We start from the raw sequence: 19560 nt of genomic DNA on the forward strand, positions 1-19560 counted from the left end.
CTATCCCTTGTGCCATAATCCAAGGTGAGCATTCATATAGACACCCAATTCAGAAACCAATGTAAATATTCCAAAGAAAATCAAGTCCGTCTGTTGATCCTTTGTTCAAATATGATAAATTTCATAATAACTCACTTGTGCTCATTAGTGAGGCATAATAATAATATTCACTGTTTCAGTTCATGTTAATTTGCATGCTTTGGCAAGTAGAAACGTGGACAAAAATTGCAAAAACAAAATGTGTGGACAAATGTAGCAAGAAAATACTCAGACAGCAGTAAACATGTACAGTACACATGAGCTAAGCTTTGGCTTGTACAGTCCTGAATAATACTCAACAGCTGCTCCCTTATGAGATAGTTCATAGGGTCATATCCCATCTGATCCAACACGCTATTTGATCAAGTTGAATGTGTTTTAATGACGCTGTGCCGCGTGTTGCTTAGTAAAAGCCTGCGTTCAAACACTTCGGGATGCTTCGGGCTGTGAGCTCTTCCAGGATCAGCGTTCCCAGTGACGACCCCACTTGTCAGAAACGGATGTACAGTTGCCTTCACTTGTTACAATCTCAGTCAGAAGAAAGTTCATTTGTGCAGCAGGTTGAATCAGGGCAGGGCTTTTTCAATTGGCTGGAATCAGTGGATCCGCCCACTTTGCCTTGTAAAAACCAATAATTGTGCCTGCGATTTATTTCTTGAGGTCCATTCAAAGCTGTTTGTGTGGTGTCATGTACAAAAAACACTCTCAATCCATTTTTACATGTTCATTTTCCATCATCTCTCTGAGCCTTAACAAGAACAGGCTGTTTTTGTTGCTGTTTCTTTAAGGCTCATTAATATTAATGACCCCTCTGTTCTGATTGGCTAACCGTTTCAAGAGTGAAACGTGAGACACCGCAGCCCGGCAGCTACAGATAGAGAAAACTAGACAATGGCAACAGCTCAACTGCTTTGAAAAAAACACTTTGTTAGTCTATTATTTCTTACAAAAATGATAATGAGCGAACCTTTGTGACGCCACAAAGTTAAGGAAGTCCAAATGGCTCGTTTAGAGGCTCAGTTTTCTAATATGGATTGTGTGAATTTAGTTGCCGACCGTGCATTTTGATACTTTCACGATGTTCAGATAGCACATCCAACTCCTTTATAATCAAAGAGGCAAGGGAAATCCCGTTTTCCACAATATGGGACCTTTACAATTTTCAAAGTGCGATGTCGCTGGAGGGAAGAGGGATTCAAAGCACATGGCACCTGTGTTTTCCCCTCCAGAACGACCACGACCGCGCCAACCCTGCAGCCTCCGGTGGGCTTTATTTACCGTTCTTCACAGCTTTCAAATTAGAGCTATTGTTGGTGACAGAGTCTGGGTCTCTCTCCTTCAGCATGACTCCGTCTGCGTCTTTGTCTTTGTCCCGGCTGTTCTGGCTGTTCTGTCGGCTCTTCCTTGTCCCGGAGTCCAGCGCTGTGCCCTCGAACAAGCGGGCCATAAACGCTAGCCCCTCTCGGCGGATGTAGGACTTCCCTGCAAACACGTAGAGCACGGGATTGGCGCTGCTGCTGATGAAAGCCAGGGAAGAGGTGACAGCGCGGTATGTCTTCCATATGCGATCCAGCCTGGTGGATGGAGGATTTATCCGAGCATTGTAGGAGAGAAAAGGGGTAAAAATAAGAAACTGTTCGTTTTTGTTTTTTTTTGTTTATTAGAATAAACCTTAAAGGGTTTCTGCACTCAAAGGGATGACAGACGTTGCAAAAAGAATGAATAGTCTGCAACTTTTGAGTGTGGAAATGCTTTAACAGGCTGTTGCCATTTGAGTCTACAACAGGTGAATAATAATGAGCTTTTTCTTCCAAATGTATCCCATTTGAAGAGGGATAATGCTGATAACATGCCAGTGAATTTGATTGAGTTTTACCTTGCTCTCACATCTGAACCCTGTGGATACAAAGCCGCTGTAACCTGTGGACAGTATAGAATTGTAGATTTAATAATAATGAAGAATGTAATGGTCAGCATCTCTTCACACGAACTTGCAAACAACACTAAAGCAGAAGCAGGGCAAATGTTTTTAAATACTATAGATTACAAAGTTTTTGTTTCCGTAATGTTCTGGTCAATGTGTTATTTGTGAAAACAGAAGATATGACACGCCACATACTTGCACGATGTTGATGACATGGTAGGGCAACCAGAAGACGCAGAAGGTCACCACGATGGCCAGGATGAGCTTCTCGCTGCGGATCCGACGGCGGAACTTGGTCTGTCTGATCCGCCGCAGGATGCAGATGTAGCTGCCTACAATCACCCCGTAGGGAATAAAAAATCCCAGCACTAGTTCCATCATATAATGGAGGACCACCTGCGCAGGTAGGGAAAGAAGTGCATTTATAAGAATCATTAATATGCTGACATTCTTCACTAGGCAACTTCATATGTCGGCGGCTCCAAATGGCAGATGTAAGTGTTTTAAAACGTTGAACTTTGACCTTCAATACCCAGAAATCATGTAACGTGATGTCAGTAAGCTGCACACAGCATGATCATGTTTACCAAAGGATACCAAAGGGACGAGAGGAAAAAGATCTAATGTTGGGGAGTGCAGCTTTCTCTGGACAGAGCATTGCTCATTGTTGTTTAGGAAACAAGTTTTGTTGTTTAGGAAACAAGTTTTTATTTTGTTCTTAAGTTTCGAGTTGTCACTTCCTGTGAGTGTCCATACCTGGGAGAATTTCATCTCAGCAAATACAGCAAATCTACAGAGCCTCACTTAGGGAGGATGGGACGCTTTTCTCTATTGGTGCCCCAGTGTGATTTAGGCCGATAAGATAAGAAGGTGTATTTTCACACAAAAACTTTGCCTAGTGGCTTTAGACAGCTGTAAATTCAACAAATTATGGTGCCCCTTAAAAGATAGCAGGTAAGTGAAGCACATGGTTGACACTTTTACTGACTGGATTCTGTGCATTTTAGAAATGTTGAATGAATTTAAAGCTGCAATAAGCAAAAATTTTTGACCACTAGAGAGTGACAGAAACTGCAACACTTTTGTAAAGCACAGTAAAACCACTGCACTACGGAGGCCTACTAAGGGCAAACCTAGAAGTGTCACCGGTTACCAGACTCACTTTGCCAGATTTTCCTCCCGCTCAAGGTTACATGTCCCACAATGACAAGTGAAGAGGCAGGTAGCAAGTTTACTAGTTTAACAAGTTTACGTCGATTCTGCCATTAGAGACTTTTTTTCAGCAATGGGAGGAGCCAAGCTAGTTTTAAAAAAAATGAAAAGGTGCTGAATGGGCCGGGAGGAGTTTCGTTCAGAAGCGGAATTTGACAACAAGCTTTAAAAAAGAGGTGAAAACAGCAACACAGCTGGCTGCTGTGCGGTTTATATCAATATGTCTCAATGAAATCTCCACATAGCACACATTAGATTCAGGATTGGTTATAGGGTTTGATATCGCTTATTGCAGGTTTAAGGTTCATCATTATATATAATGATTTATTATTGATAGTATGATGAGGTTACTATATAGCATTGACAATATAATCAGGTCCTTGTTCACTCACATGGCTGTCCTGATGGTGGAAGGAATCACACACCATGCGACCGCCTATCAGTTCCACTTCCCTGAAGATGATAGCAGGTACAGAGGCGACCAGCACCAGCACCCACACCACCGCCAGCACCCGCAGGACAGTCCTCCGGCCAGTGATGGCAGTGACGCGCTGCGGCCACACCACCGCCACCAGTCTGTGCAGGCTCATCAGCATGATGAGCTGTATGGAGGCGTACATGTTGGCCAGACAAAGGTAGAAGAGCACCTTGCACATCACCTTCCCAAACACCCACTTCATCTGAACCAAGTATACGATGAAGAATGGACTGAGAGCCATCAGGGAGCCGTCGGCGCACGCTAGGTTGAGGATGAGGAGGGTCGTGACGGACTGCTTGCGGGCACGCGCCAGGATGCTCCAGATGATGAAGAGGTTGCCGGGGACGCCCAAGAGAAAGGCGAGGCCTAGGATGAGGGCAGCCGCTGTGGTGGCGGACGTGTTACTCACAATGCTAGTGTTCGGTGCCATGGTGGAGGTGTTAAGGGAAGCGCGGGAGTGGAAGATGGAGGGAGGCCGATTGGTGAACAATGCAAGGGAGGAGTTCATGAGAGGCAGCGACAAGGGAACACTTCTGTTATTCTGGGCCATTTTAGTTACCTGCCAAAGAGAGAATATTGGTGATTCATTTTGATCAAAGGTGTCAATGATTGCATTCATTTTAACCCTTCAGCAGATATAAAATATTAGAAACATGCAGGATAACATCACTGGTTTTATTGTCATTTGTTAAGTGTGAGTGGATACAGATGAGATAAGTATGGTACCTTGATAAAGTGAAGGTTCAGGATTTAAGCCTATCCTATTGACCTCTTTTATGCAATTTTGACAGTAATGGCTTCCTACACCATTGACTTGAGCTAGAATTGCTAACAAAACGAATAAAACCACAAAAAAATTGCCAACCTTTTAAATTCTCTCCATTAGTAATCAATATGATACACTTCTTCAAATCAGCATATAGTTTCCAGTTTCCAGTTGCCACTCACTCATCACATTACTTTTCTCTTCCCAACAATATCCTACGATGTTGTAAAGCGATCGGGACTTCAGATCAACATTTACAGATTGCCTGACTAATTGAGGCCTCACCTCTAAATCCTACAGCCTACGTGTTTCAGTTGGCGCACGTTTCCCCCTGAACAATAGAAGTATATATTTTCCAGGGAAGAGTGGGAGTGTGGCGCAAGCGTAACAGGTTTTAACTGGGACTCTTAATTCCTGAACTACGAGACCAGACACGAGTGGAGAGGAACAGTCAGTGGTAATGTCAATAGTTGAGAAATCACAGACACAGATTCATACTCTTTCTCTCTCTCTCTCTCTCTCTCTCTCTCTCTCTCTCTCTCTCTCTCTGGTATCGTTGATGAAATCTAGGTTAGCTGTCAACAATCAATAACAGTTTAAGCATTTGGCAAATCTGTAGATACAACAACACAGGAGATAACGCTCTTGCATGCATCATGTACTGCCAATCTGCGTAAGTACCCGTTTCATGTTATTGGAAGCAATATTTCATAAAGGGATATGGCATGTCATTGCTTGTACAACATATCTTAACTCTTACTCAGTAAAAGAGCACACCTTCAAGTCTGCTCACGCACAAACTATACAGTGTAAATACTCACTCACTCTCTTTTACTCTTACTCTATCTCTCTCTCTCTCTCGCCTTCCATTATACACACATAAACAAACAAACACACCCACATGTGCTAACCAAACCTGTTTGATCTTTCATAGAAACTTGTACTTGTGGTATAATTATGAATATTAGTCAGAGTGTAAGTAGCTGTAGCTCTAAGCTATTGCTCATTAGGAGATGTTATAAAGATAGATAGGTGCAGTAGATACATAGCATAAATAGATAGGTGGCCTCCTGAGAACCAGTCATTCATCCACTCTTGACGACATTTGCTTGTGAGTTTTCCTCCCATGCCATACATGATGCTATGTTGCATCCGGTTGTGCCTTAAAGAAGACATTGTAAGCATTTCAATGCTATCACATCTATGGGGGTGGGACCTTGGGGAAATTCTTTTTCCTGGCTTTAGAAAATGGCAAACATTTCAACACTGATATTTTATGGAAAGAGGAAAGGTAAGTTGATACGTATTAAATTTCAGGTGCTTGTGAGTTTAATTTTCTGTTTTTTTCTTGTATATGAACACCTTGGAAGCTACTTTCCAGAAAAGTTAAACCATTTTTAGACTAACTAAGCAGATTATAGTGGACATCTGGATTCCCTGACCCTTTTTTTTGGAAGAAGATGAAGAGCTAGAGAGCTCAGAGGATGAGGAGTCACCTGAGGAGTCACCGCAAGCTGAAGCTGTCCAGCATCCAATATGGGGAAAGAGTGTCACGCATGCTTTGATTCTGCAGCCAGCATTACATAAGCAAAGTTTCAGATTAAATAAGTGTTTGAAATGTAGATAATGATAAGGGCCTGCCATTTGTGTCGATGATGTAACGTGTGAATTTTCCGTACTTTCTTATTCTTCCTGGTCTTGATGTTCAACTACAGCACACATACAATACTAGAGAGAGAGACAGAGAAAGAGAGAGAGAGAGAGACAGAAATGTGACCACATGGACAGTGTTTACAGAAAGCCGGTCGAACCACATTGACGCTGGAATTGTCAAAGCAGCGGCAGGTGATACTGTCATTTGTTGAACAATGGCCTCACAGTGAGAAACTGAGATTTAGTGCGCTGGAACAGGTGAGGACGGCTCTGCAGCGCCATATGATACTTCCTCTTCACACTACAGACTGAAGCTGACTTGGTGATTTGTCATTTGTGTCGCTGTCATCTTGAGTTTTTCCTCTTTCCCTTTTGGGGTGCCATAGTTTTGTTTTCAAAGCCCTTCTGGGTTTCTGTCGCACCTGGACAGTTTATGTTTCTTTTCTTCTCTCATTTTCTACTTTAGACTCAGCTGAACAAAAACTGAACACACAACGGATTATAGCAGACTATAAAACCTGCCCGACTCAAAAAGGTGTGTTTGTGTTGAATGTGTGACTCATGTACATACCTAAACGCAGACTAAACACACCTGTTCTATGCACAAAGAACTCCAATAATGACATAAACACCACCAGAGATTGCACAAGACATAGAATAAGAGCATAATTACATAGATTTATTATGTGGCACAAACTGGTCACATCCCATTTTCCCATGGTTCTTTTAGGGATTGAATAATGTCATGACGCCATGACATCCACTGAAAACACAATGCGTAATTTCAAAAATACACAGTAATCAATTGTAAAATGAGAATCCCCCCCCCCCCCCCCCCCCCACACACAAAAAAAAAAAAAGCGGCAAAAAGCAGCAATATAAAAACAGGTGATCCTGGTGATTTGGTGGCTGTTCTAACCTATTAGGTCAACCATGTTCATTGACAGAAACCACAACAGATTCATGAATGAGGAGACAGGAACACGAGAATGAGATGTACTCACCAAGGTTTTCTGCTGTAAATACCACTGGAGGAAAGAAACCGAAGACACCGAGAGCTAGAAAAGAAGACTGAAAAGATATTGATGGACTGTCTTCCTCTTCTTTTCACTCTTTCTTCCCTCCACGTGTTCCCCCTCTCTCTCTCTCTCTCTCTCTCTCTCTCTCGCTCTCTCTATTGATTTGTCATGCTTGCTGTAACATGCAGTGTAGTGAGAGAGGAAGGTGTGTCCGTATTACCTGGCCTGCCTCTGCTCTGGCACAGTGTCAACACCCTCAAACCTCAACCAGAATCACACATAAAACACACACACACACACACACCTGATTGTTTTAAAATCTCTGGTCTCATCCTACACTTTCTACACTTGAGCACAAAAATAATTTCAGAAAGATAAAGAGAGAGAGTGAAAGAGTGTTTGTTCTTTGTATTTGTTGTGTTTGGGTTTGATTTTTTAGTTTTTGGTTCCCATTTTGATGAAGATGTTGTCATTCAGCATCAACTCATAAAAATAAACCAGATAAAATCTTACATACAAGCAATGAACTTCAGACTTAGTAAGTGCCCATGAAGGTTATACTACAAATGAAAATCAGAAAAGATGAACTGAGTCAATGCATTTATTTATTTATTTTCATCATATTAGTCATGTTATAAATTAGACAAATCCCCTTTTACATAGACTAGACTAATGCGCTGCATAATGTAAATAAGTGAAAGTAATGATGTGCCTCGATAGATTTATTTCCTTCTCCTTCCTTTTACCGTCAGTGTCTCAAAAAAAAAAAAATGAAACTGTGCAAAAAACTGTGAGTCATAGTGATTTTGGCTCGGCTGAAATATTTTCCAGTGCCTGCAGGTATTGAATTCACTATCGTTTGCTCTCACTCAATGTCACTGCTCCCATCTTCAGACACTTTTCAGCGGCCATTTTGTCCCAATAAACATTCAGTTTACTTTGACTGGGAAAGTCAAATGGAACAAGAGAAAGAAAACCATTTCCCAAACAAGTCTTTGTCTCTGAAGGCAGTTCTGCTCTTTCAACATATTAACTATTTTTAATCATTTATTTACAGTTAGGATTTGACTGATAGGGATTTTGAAGGCTGATACTGATACCCATATTTTTGTATTGAAGCTGCTGATATCAATATATTGTGCAGATATTCTGTATTTAAGTTTCACTATTTGCAAAAAATTCAAAGAAGTTACAAATATTCAGCATTTTTTTTTTTTTTTTTTTTTTTTTTTTTTACTTACAGGGTTGAAATGCTTCTAAAAAAAACAAAAACAAAAACAAAAAAAGGTTTTATACTATTGGACATTAAAAACTCTCCATTGAAAGCCATGTTAATTAAATTATTTTAGGTCAATTAGCAGCTCCTTCATTCAGAGTGAGGCAGGTTTCATCACAGGTTTTACAGTCTGCCTCCCTGAAGCTGTTGAGTAAAATCACATCCTCTCCTCCATCATATCAGCAGTGAACAACACTGACAGGCCCATATCCAATTTTTATTGAAAGGCCAATGTCAGTCCAATACCAACAAACCGATATCAGTCTGACCTGATTTGCAGTACAAAAGTCATGTTAGATATTCAGCTCCTTCACTACCATAACTTGATCAGCTCTGCAGACTCTCCATAGTTATAAGCATGCAGATAAATCCCAGGATGGAGCGGCTGAGTGAAAGTGGTGTGGACTTTGTGGAGCAGGGTCATCGTGTCAGAGACGCTATAAAAGGACAGAGTACCTGCCTCATAATCCAGGTACACTCCGACCCTGGAGGAACGACGGCCTGACACTTCTGTTTTTACTTTATTGTGTTGGAAAGAGTCACCACGTTGAGAGCAAACTAAACTCCAGGACTTGTCATTACTTCCAAATTTTGAGTCACCTGACGTTCTGCTGATGTCTTTGTATGAAACTGCTACAGACAGAGTGTGACCCTTCCACTCCACCTCCCAATAACATCGCCCAGACAAACCCTCTCTGCACAACACTTGCCAAGAACTAGTAAACCTGTCTGAGTGAGCAGGATAACCTTTCTCATTCCATACAGTCCTCACCCTCCGGTTGTCTTCTGACAGGGAGAGATGTTGGTAGACTGAGTTCTCATCCAGTGTGAGAGGACAGCAATCTGTCAGAAGAGCAAAGCAGAAACCAAAGTGAGTATTAATATCAACCTACTGCCATTCAGATAATTATTAATGCATTAATATGTTGTAGAATTGTACAGAGTGAAATATCATTTCCTTACAGCGTAAAAAGTCTTCTCTGGTCTGTGGCTCTGGTGGCAGTAAAACATCTACAGAAGACACTAGAATAAAGAAACAAAACAGAATCATCACTTCCTAAATAGCACTGGACATGTGTAAAGCCACTACATTCCTCTGAATGGATATTTCTATTCCTGTCAGCTACCTGTGGCAGAGATCCTGGGCCATGTGTCCTTCAGGATGCTCTCTAGTTTCTCTCTCAGGTCAGACACAGAGTCACTCACATCTCTGAAGTAACGTAGAGGAACAACAACAACACTACGCAAGTCTGGAGATTCACTGGGACTGGAGAGAGACTGGAAACTCTGGAGAGAGACCAGGGAGACACACACACACACACACACACACACACACACACACACAGTAGTAGAAGGAAAGAATACAGACAGCAAAATACTGATAAGGATGATGTGTGTGTAATGATAAAGAATGTAGTTGAATAGTAGTGAATTTAACTGAGCAGCAATCTTTTCTTTCTGGAATAATGCTGAATTTATGTTTTGCTGCAGATCAGCTACAGGATAACTTAATTAAATAAACTTAATTAAGTGAATGTATCTTTCAAAAAGGACAATCATGGTGGCCTGGTGGGCCAGGGAGCCAGTTCATATCAATATTAATATCAAGAAAAAGAAGAAAAAAGAAGAAGAAGAAAAAATCCATATCAAGGTTTTCTATCTGCCATTACTGTTTAACATTCAAGGGTGAAAAAAAACTCCATTGAATTAGTTTGCATTGTGTTTGAAAACTGAAAAGTGTACTGATTTTAACAGTGTTAAAGTGTTTTAGGCCGGATTTTTCCTTTAAGTTTTAACAATTGCTCATCACAATATGCTCATCATTGGTTGCAATGTCACTTTTGGACAGCAGATGTCGCTTTTGGACAATTTGTTCAACATTACTTTGGTCTCAATGAAAATCAACACAAAGTAGTTTTGGATTTTAGGGGTTTTACAGTAAAGACAGAGTGTGTCTTGGCTAGGAAGCGCTGCAGGAAACCCTGTGATTATTCAATGATGTGGAAATGTCATCAAAACTATCTTTAAAAAAAAGTTCATTCATTTTAAAGAGTTAAAGTCCACTCAGACTGAAAAGTGTGTGTAACCTGAATGAAACGGATGTGGTCGTCAGCATGCGACAGCTGTTCCAGTTCAGTGTCTCTCCTCCTCAGCTTGGCGATCTCCTCCTCCAGCTGCAGCAGCAGTTCTTCAGCCTGACCGACTGCAGTCTTCTCCTGGGCTCTGATCAGCTGCTTCACCTCACTGCGCCTCCTCTGGATGGAGCAGATCAGCTCAGTGAAGATCAGCTCACAGGCCTCCACTGCGGTCTGGGCAGAACTCTGCTGGTACAAACACACACATGGTGCCTGCTTTACAAAGTGCACTTCTTTTAAGGCGGCAGGGCGGCCCGCCGGTTAGAGACACCGCCGTCCTCAGCTGGACCGCTTGGGTTCAAGCCCCCGTGTCGACAAGCATCCACCCTGCTGAAATGGGACTGAACAAGACACTGAAACCCCACCAGCTCTAGTGGCACTGTTCTGTAGCTGAGCCTGACCTCTGACCTCCCTGTGGAGGGGACAGAGAAAACACTACTTCCCTATGGGGATCAATGCAGCAAAACATTACATTCAACACCAAAGTCTACAGTTAATACTTGTTTTCAGAAAACACATGAGAACAGACAGGTTTTGAGACTATTCTACATCTTTTTTGCAGCCAAAAGAAATAGATTAGATGGCAGCTTTACTGAAAAGTTACAAGGCAATTTGTGATTAAAAATGGCTGTGATTATTTGCTCATTCATACGACTGATTCTCAGAGTAATGAACCTGGATTAAAGGGGGAAAGAAACCACTGATCTGACGGACATTTACTGTAGTGTCTATGTAGAAACTTACACTATCTCCATTATACTGCCTGAAATGTCTTTGACAGGAGCAGAAGTCCAGAGAATTCACACAGTGTTAAAAAGAGAAGCTTGCACACTGCAGCTGAAGACCCAAATATACAAATCTGGACTAGAGATCTTCTATATTAGTCCATTCATCAGCCTGTAATGTTGAAAGTGTAAATGGTGATAAAATGCCCTGTGCAAACATTTGGCTCCTATTCAGACCTTCCTCAGTGCCATTTTACACTGAACTGATTCCATTAATGAATGCCAAGCCTTTAACGAGACGTGCCCACATGGCTGTGAGCCCTTTAGCAGACACATGGGATCATATACTGTGCTCCCATTTCCACACCTTGAGATCCTCCACAGCCTGGCTCAGCTCCTTCAGCTCCCTCTCTCTCTCCTGGACTCTCTCCTGGACTTTCTGCTGACTCACAATCAGCTGTTTCTGGAAGACAATATTAGGATTGGTGCATCAGGAAGTGTTTTCTCTGTGGCTGGTTGTATTTCTAACACCATCAATGTTACACTGGACATTTGAGTCGTAGCTCAACCAATGAGGAAAAACATGAAAACATTTATTTGTCAATGAATAGGTTTTATAGCCACAGATGTTGTCAACAAGTTATTCTGGTCCTACCTGTCTCTCAGCTCTCTCTGCTGCAACTTTTTTTTTTCTTTCCTGCAGCGGGGCCGTGGCTGAGACCAGCTTGTGCTTCTGCAACACAGGAACGCTGTAGTGAGGCTGGAGGTGAGCTGCACAGTAAGAGGCCGTGCACGCCAAGCAAGACATAGTGGCTTTGTTGCGTCTGGTCCCGCTGCAGAAATCACAGGCCACATCCGCTGGGCCGGCACAGGCCAGAGCAGCAGAGGGAGAAGCCTGTTGGCCGCCTGTCTTCTTCAGCTTCTCCACAACCTGGGAGGAAAAGAAAAGGAGGAGAGGTCATTCACTGACGAGCAAGGGCGGATATTTCATTTCACTGTTGGGGGGGACAATAAACAGAAAAATTTCTCAAGAGCAATTCCTGAAGGGGACACCAAAGGTGCCGCCAAAAGTACTGTTGTATTAAATGTATATAGAGGTCCATTATGAAACATTTCCATAAGGACTTCATTCCTTTCTTATGAAGATTTTATCAAATTGCCTTTGATATTACTGGGGTCTTTCTACTTGGCGTTTCGGTGCACTGAAAAATGATCGGATGTCTGTTTTTCTTTTCTCTTGTCATGGCAGCCGCCTGGCATCTTTCTCTCTCTCTCTCTCTCTCTCTCTCTCTCGGGTTGTGATGGGCATTTAGGTTGGACCTGCATTCCGCACGTGGGGAGGTGTGTCTGTCAATCAAGCTGACTATTTATTCCCTGCTGTGCCTGCAGTCCTCGTCAGATCGTAGTTTCTAGTGTGCTGTCTGCCAGCCGCTAGACAGTTGGTTAGTGACCCGTTTTTGTGAACGATTACGCTTTAAGCCAAGCTACACTCTAGAAGTTCTAGCCATAGTGTAGATTGTGTTGTGTGCCTACTGTCCGAGTCTGACTCCTCGTCTCCTTGTCTCAGACTGCCTCCACTGCCACTCTGCCTGGTCCACGCCAGCCACAGCGTCTACAGCTTGACCCAAGCCTGGGGACACCGCTGCTCACTCCGCCTCAGCTGCTACTCCGCCTGGTCCACACCGAGCCCCCGCTCCTACAGTCCAAGCCAGGGGACGGCGCTGCTCGCCCCGCCTCAGCTGCCACTCTACTTGGCCCACGCCAGCCACAGCTCCAGTGCCCGACCCAACCCAACCCGACTCTTGCCCGAATTGTTCTGTTTAAATACACAGCTTGAAAACTAAACCCCTGTTTGCGTGTCTGTCTTTGGGTTCCCCTGAGTTCGTGTCATCTCTGCCATTTTAACTGACCTGGCTGGCTGACAAATAGACACACACACACAGCATGCAGGTTATTTACAGTAGTAGGTGAGATGCAACACCCATTAACTGAACTAAAGCTAATATATGCCTAATTAGATTTAGTTTTCCCGAAAAAGCAGATCTCTAATGTTTTGCTGTCAATGTGTAAAAGTCCAGAACGCTATGAAGCCTGCCAGAAACTTACTTATATTTTAACATAATGTTTGTTGTAATTATGTCTTTTTTATTAATTAAGTCTTCATTTATTTCCAAAATTATGAACAAATAACATAGTGGCAGCCATTTTACATGCAGTAAGAAAAAAATAATATACTTAGAACCTAATTACATAGGGTAAGTTAATCTTAAATATTATATTATAGAAATATTACTGTTACCATCTACAAAAGATAAAGTATTTTGGTATGAAAACCCGCATTTTAATTTAACCAAGTATCCTGTATCATAAATACATGTCTGGCATTTGTAACAAACCAAATCGCTTGAAAATCGGTCGAAAATTCAGTGAGTTATGAGGATTTTAATTGTGGATAGACCTCCTGCCTCCATACACATACATGCATTAGGAGACGCGGCTCTGTACCAACACGCTGACGCACGAGATTCAACCGCGAGGTAATGGAGCGAACAAAATGTAGTCTGGTTACAATTGTGAATGCGTTTTATTCTATCGAGTGGTAGAAGTAAAGAAAAATGTCTGACACATCCTTTGTTTTAAGTTAACCTTTGCAAAGTAGCTTCTTATTGGAGGTCAGCCACCACTGACACACTTCCAGAGACCCTCCACACACACTCCGAGGGCTAATGTGTGTGTGTGTGGGGGTTCAGGGATGGTAGGCAGTCGACCAAACCACTGTGAGGCGTATGAGGGGGGGACGTAATCTTTCGAAACTTAAAAACGCATTGTTTTGCGTCTATAATTAGCACAAGTGCTTTCAATGCATATTATTATATTATTTAAAATTATATAGTTATGTTTACAATGATATATTGAGGGGGACAACTCTCTGTTAGTCCCAGGAAGGGGGGGTCCGGACCCCCCTGTCCCCCCCGTAATTTCCGCCCCTGCTGACGAGCAACACGTGGAATACATGGGGGCTGCGGTCGAATAGTCTTTTTTGCTTAGGAAGGTTCCTAACTGAGTGAAATGACCCGGAAGTACCTAAGTGGCAGCCATGATAAGAGCTGTTCGAATTCTCTACATGCTAAGGAAAGGTGCTTCAATGCTTCCTTACTTAGCTCCTTTAGCATAGGATACACTGGACCATCCTTTACGAAAGGAAAGGAGATAATGCCGTCCCACAATTCTTTGCGGCAGCAACGACGCACCATTCGGCCGTTCACGAAAACAAACGATCATGACCGACAAGGGACGCAGATCATCAAGCAAGTTACCGTTGCTTATTAAGCATTTTCCATCTTATGCCATAACTTGCTAATATGCTTATATGTTTTGAACTGTCAACAATATGTTAAACCCATAGAGGCGAACTATGAACGTTACGCTGCTGTCGTAAAATAATCAAAGTGAAGTTAACGTTGTAGCGTAATCTATGCTCGGTTTGCATTAGTTATTTCTTCATTTTGAGCGTTGTTGTATTGCCGGCCTTTAGCAATATCATTAATTAATTTTACTTCAGTCACAGATGCTGAAACCCTTGCCTTAATAGAGGCCTGTATCAGCCATAACAACTTCAAAGCACAATCAAGTCAACATTTCAGGGTGTTTACTGAGTTGTGTGGTGGTTCTTAAGCTATTATATGCATAGGCTTATATGGGGCGAAGTATCTAAGATGCGCTTTTAGTAGTCCATCTCCGGAACATTGTAGTTTCACCACGGCAGTCTACGTCATTAACATCCGCCGTCGCATAATTACGTAGCCTAGTGTAAGTGCAGTCGGATTCTCTTAGCACCGCGGTTGTCTTTTTCTAAATCCTTATGAATTCTCCTTCACATCTTTCCTTGACCTCATGGCGTTTTCCAACGAGGTCAAGGAAAAGTGGTTAGGAATAGGAGTTAGGACGTATTTTTTTGACTATTCGACCGCAGCCGGGGTGTGTGACAAAAGTACAGAGAGAAATAACACATTTCTATGTCTCCTTTAAATGTTAAACTAATGGACCACAGTGATGAAGCAATTCCCACTGTGGAATAAATAAAGTAACACTGCTACTGTTTCCAGCAGCACTACTACTACTGTTTCTAGCTCTACTTCTCCTACCAGTACTATTTTTCCAGCCCACCTCAGCCAGCATGTTGTTCCTCCGAAGAACAGGCCTGGGATTGAAGCTCTCCCTGCACTGAGGGCAGCTGTACACTCCCTTCTCTTCCTCATGGTCCCAGCAACCCGCAATACAGCTTCTGCAGTAATTGTGTCCACAGTGGAGAGTGACTGGATCTTTTAGAAGGTCCAGACAGATTGAACAGCAGAACTGATCCTCGTCCAGCTCAAATCCATGCTGCTGCTGTTCAGCCATTTTACTGACAACCACTTTCACACAGGCATAGGAGAGATTCGTTTACCCTGGAAAAAGCTTGGGGAAAGAAGGGGCCGGACTTCCTGGTTCTGCTCAGAGGGGCGGGGCTTTAAAGAACAGCTGTATCTTATGGGTGAGAGTTGTAAAGTGAATATAGCTGCAAGCAGACATCAGGCAGCTGGGAACAGCTCAGCCATTTTGTCAACAGAAAAAATACAGGGAAAAAGGAGGAGAAAAAGGCAACCTGTTGGCCACATATAATGTCTTTAAACTGTTAAAGGAACTTAAAGATCATAACAACAGGCTGCATCATCATTAATCTATTGGCATGAAAGATTAGCATAGTAGTATGAGTAATCAGTAGGCATCATACAATGAACTATTACCATATTACCTATCATTAGAAATAAAAATGATATGCAGTAGAATAAGATCATACTGGGAATACAGCAACTTGTGACAAAGTATGACTATCAAATGATTACTAAATCTAATATTTATTGGCTCAACTCATTGATGAACATATTGCCTCAGTCTATCATAACTGCATTTTGGCTATAGCCACTAACTGTTGCCACCCACTGGACAGCCCATGGCCCTGCCACTGAGTGAAGGCTTGCATGACAATAAAGGCAAAATTCAAATTGTCGTGAATTCAATTTTGAAGATAAAATTCTGAAACTCATTTTTGAAAATAACTTTTACTGAGATTAGTCAAAGTATTAAGGAAATATGGACATTTGAATCCTTCATCCATTATTATTTGCCAAGAAAACGTCCAAACCGACTGACAAGATGTGATCATGTGGTCAGTGTGATAAACTATCTGCTCTAGGACACCAAACTATCCTCCAGAAACACACACTTAGAGGGAACACTGGACACCCAAGGGTGCCCCTCCATGTGATTTAGTTTTAGATATGGCTTCCCAATAGATTTCTGGCCTGACCTGTGCTCTCTAATATAATGATGGAAGAAAACAACTCAAAGTTCAATCTTGGACTCAGGCTTAGGTATGGCAAGTGCCACCTTTTCAGTTTCACTCCCTTTCATAAGGTCTCTGTATCTAAACACTGTAGACATTTTCCACTGTCTCATCTTTATAACAGTCACTAAAATAAATGTTGTATAGAATTCTGTTATCAAGTGATACTGTTTGATGAATAGATAATGTAAAAATGATATTTGATTCAGTCTTTCAGACCCCATTGCTGTCACTTGTACTTGGGAACACTTGGAAACAATATTAAGCCTATAATATCTATTATTCATTGTATTTCAGAACTACTTCAAACAATTGGATACAAATCTATCATTGGTGATCATTATTGTATCTCTTGTGAAAAAACAAAAAAAACAACCTAAAACTAATTGTAATCTAATTGTTTCTGTACACTCAGGTTGGATCTAATCAAAGGAATAAAGGTTTGTTTTTTCAGAGAAGAAAAGCACCATGTAATGAAAAGCAACGCAATTTATTTAAATGCTCAAACGGCACAAGGCACAACACACACACACACACACTGTGGTGTCTCCCCCCTCCACTGCCACCTAACCGCCAGCAGAGGGAGCCAGAGAGCAGGGCGGAGCCGGCGTCAGTTGGGGATGGGAGTTGGTAATGATACATCCACTGCCAGCTCACTGTAACCTGGAGGAAACCCAGCTGACCCCAACCAGCAATCAGACTCTCTCTGGATACAGAACAGGTGTTGGAGGAGAGGGAGAGGACAGGAGGAAAGACAGCCGTACACTCCTCTACCCAGAGACCTGTGATCTGGAAGGACGACAAGCTGTAACCCTGCTGTGTTACTGTTGTGTTGCAAACCTGTCTCGCCTCTGTTTCTCTGTGTGTGTGTGTGTGTGTGTGTGTGTGTCTGTGTGTGCCTCCAGAAAGACAGAGGCCGACAAAGCATAAAGGCCAGTGACTGAAGCACCCCGAGTGACGTACCCCAGGCTTCCTGGTCCGGGGTACATACCCTGAGTGACATACCCCGGTTTTCCTGGACCAGGGTGTCATTCACCTTTAATTTTGTTGCAGTGAACAACAGTTTCCTCTCCACTGAGCCAACAACCTCAGAGAGTTTCAGGCTTGTAGGATAAATTGATGATTTTTTGTGATTTGTTAAAGTTTAAAATTTTAAACTGTTACTCTATAGCGCCACCATTAGGCCAGTTGTCTCCATATTACAGTACACCTAGTTTTGTTCTTGTCACCAAAGTTTCATGCATTTTCATTCATGAGAAGGCAGTTTTAACAGAAAGAAAGAAGACATTAAACAACAATAGGCTTCCAGGCCAATGGGCCCGGCCGCCTAAATATACAAGATACAGGAAACTGACTAAAAAGGTAGAGGCTAAATTAAGATTGTAGCAATACTGGCTAATGAAAATCATACTAAATAGTCTAGTGCATTAACTTAATATATTTTAAGTGAGGAAGTACAGTCAAGGTAAATAAAGAGATGACAAATATTGCTGTGATTGGGACACAGTTTATACAGTTCAGTCCTTTTTCTGTTTTACGACTGGTTTCACCTAAATTCTGTCTTCAAGGCCAAATTAGTTAAAACATCATTTTGTTTTATCTTTTGAACGTGGTGTGACAAATAGCTCAGGGAGAAGTACAATACCTGTGGTGAAATGACTCTCAAGACACAGATTTGCAGGTGCTAAAATTATATAGTTCTTTATTTTTACAAGTGTGGTGGAGGTAGGATGCTGGAACTCCAGTGTGGTTTCTCCCAGTCCGGTAGTGGTGGCTGAACTCGGGAGGAGGAGGGAACTCTGGCCTGGGAACACACAGCAGAGAGGGTAAGTGAGGGTAACTGGTCCGGGGGAACCGGCTCACGATGCCGATGGTCCGTAGTCCAAATCTCGCTGTCAGGTCCGTTCCTACTGGGTCGTTCGGCCGGGGCACACACACTTTCTCATTGAGGAAACAAGCAGAGGTCAACACAGCACAAGTCTGTTTATCCAGATGTCCTTCAATCGTAAATCTGTCTTGTCTATCCGTCTTGGAGAATCCGTTTGCTCTCCGTCAGAAACCACCTTCCTCCCCCTGAATGAGTGGAGCAGCTGGCTGAAGTAGGTCGATCGCTGATTGCTGATCTGCCGCAGCTGTGCTCTATCCATCCCTGCCACATGAGGGCAGGAAGGTATCAGCCCTCCCACACTCTGCCCACTGTTCTCCAGTGTGGGAGAGGGCGCTGTCCGTGGTGCTGAAGCCCAACTGAACCATCATTCTGGGCTGAGACTCCACAGTGGTATTTCTCTCAGCTCTCCCCGCTAAAGGAAAGAGTCGGTGCCTTGTGATCCAGGTAGAGCCCGACCCCGGAGGAGCGAGGGCCTAAAATATCTCAACATGAAGAAGAAACGGCGGCCTTCAGCACTCTATTCTAACAGGACGGGCGGCAGGGAGGCCGAGCGCCGAAAGAGACCGTCCTTCAACCAGAGGAGCTCGCTTCAAGCATCCGCCCTGCTGAAGTGTCAGACGCTGTTCAGTGTTCACTACGCAGCGTCACAGCAACACAGTGAATCCCTATCAGCTACAGGGCTGCTGCTCTGTATCTGACCGTGACCTCTGACCTCCCTGTGGAGCAGGCAAGCAACAAGAGAATTCCTCTAAAGAGATCCAACAAGTGTCACATTACCCAAGACACCGAGAGAGAGAGAGAGGAAGACTGACAAGATGTTGTAGATGTTGTACTTTCTTCTTCTTCTTCTGGTTCTTTCTTTCCCCCCCATGTGTCCCCCATCTGTTTCATGTTGAATTACACATAAAACACACACACACACGCCTTCAGGGGTCAAACAGGGCGATGCTTTGTCACCCACTCTTTTTGCTGTGTATATAAATGAGTTTGCTAATGAGATTAAGTCACTAGAATGTGGAGTACAGTGCGGAGGTGAAAATGTCAGTATGCTGATGATAT

General features: G+C 42.8%; 2 protein-coding genes across 2 annotated transcripts; both read right to left on the reverse strand.

Moving 5' to 3' along the window:
- Positions 1 to 100: 100 nt before the first annotated feature.
- On the reverse strand, positions 101 to 7456 carry LOC139920841 (leukotriene B4 receptor 1-like). Its single transcript, XM_071910928.2, has 5 exons — positions 7077 to 7456; positions 3568 to 4212; positions 2159 to 2359; positions 1916 to 1959; positions 101 to 1613 (listed from the first exon to the last, which is right to left on the reverse strand). Exons 2-5 carry the CDS (start codon positions 4201 to 4203, stop codon positions 1310 to 1312), a joined length of 1185 nt encoding a protein of 394 aa, XP_071767029.1. The 5' UTR covers positions 4204 to 4212; positions 7077 to 7456; the 3' UTR covers positions 101 to 1309.
- Positions 7457 to 7676: 220 nt separating this feature from the next.
- LOC139920842 (E3 ubiquitin/ISG15 ligase TRIM25-like) lies at positions 7677 to 15643 on the reverse strand. Its single transcript, XM_071910929.2, has 7 exons — positions 15395 to 15643; positions 11883 to 12158; positions 11595 to 11690; positions 10455 to 10688; positions 9495 to 9654; positions 9331 to 9390; positions 7677 to 9210 (listed from the first exon to the last, which is right to left on the reverse strand). Exons 1-7 carry the CDS (start codon positions 15626 to 15628, stop codon positions 8681 to 8683), a joined length of 1590 nt encoding a protein of 529 aa, XP_071767030.2. The 5' UTR covers positions 15629 to 15643; the 3' UTR covers positions 7677 to 8680.
- Positions 15644 to 19560: the final 3917 nt, after the last annotated feature.

This window comes from Centroberyx gerrardi, chromosome 23 (assembly GCF_048128805.1).
Source record: "Centroberyx gerrardi isolate f3 chromosome 23, fCenGer3.hap1.cur.20231027, whole genome shotgun sequence".
Lineage (NCBI taxonomy): Eukaryota > Metazoa > Chordata > Actinopteri > Beryciformes > Berycidae > Centroberyx > Centroberyx gerrardi.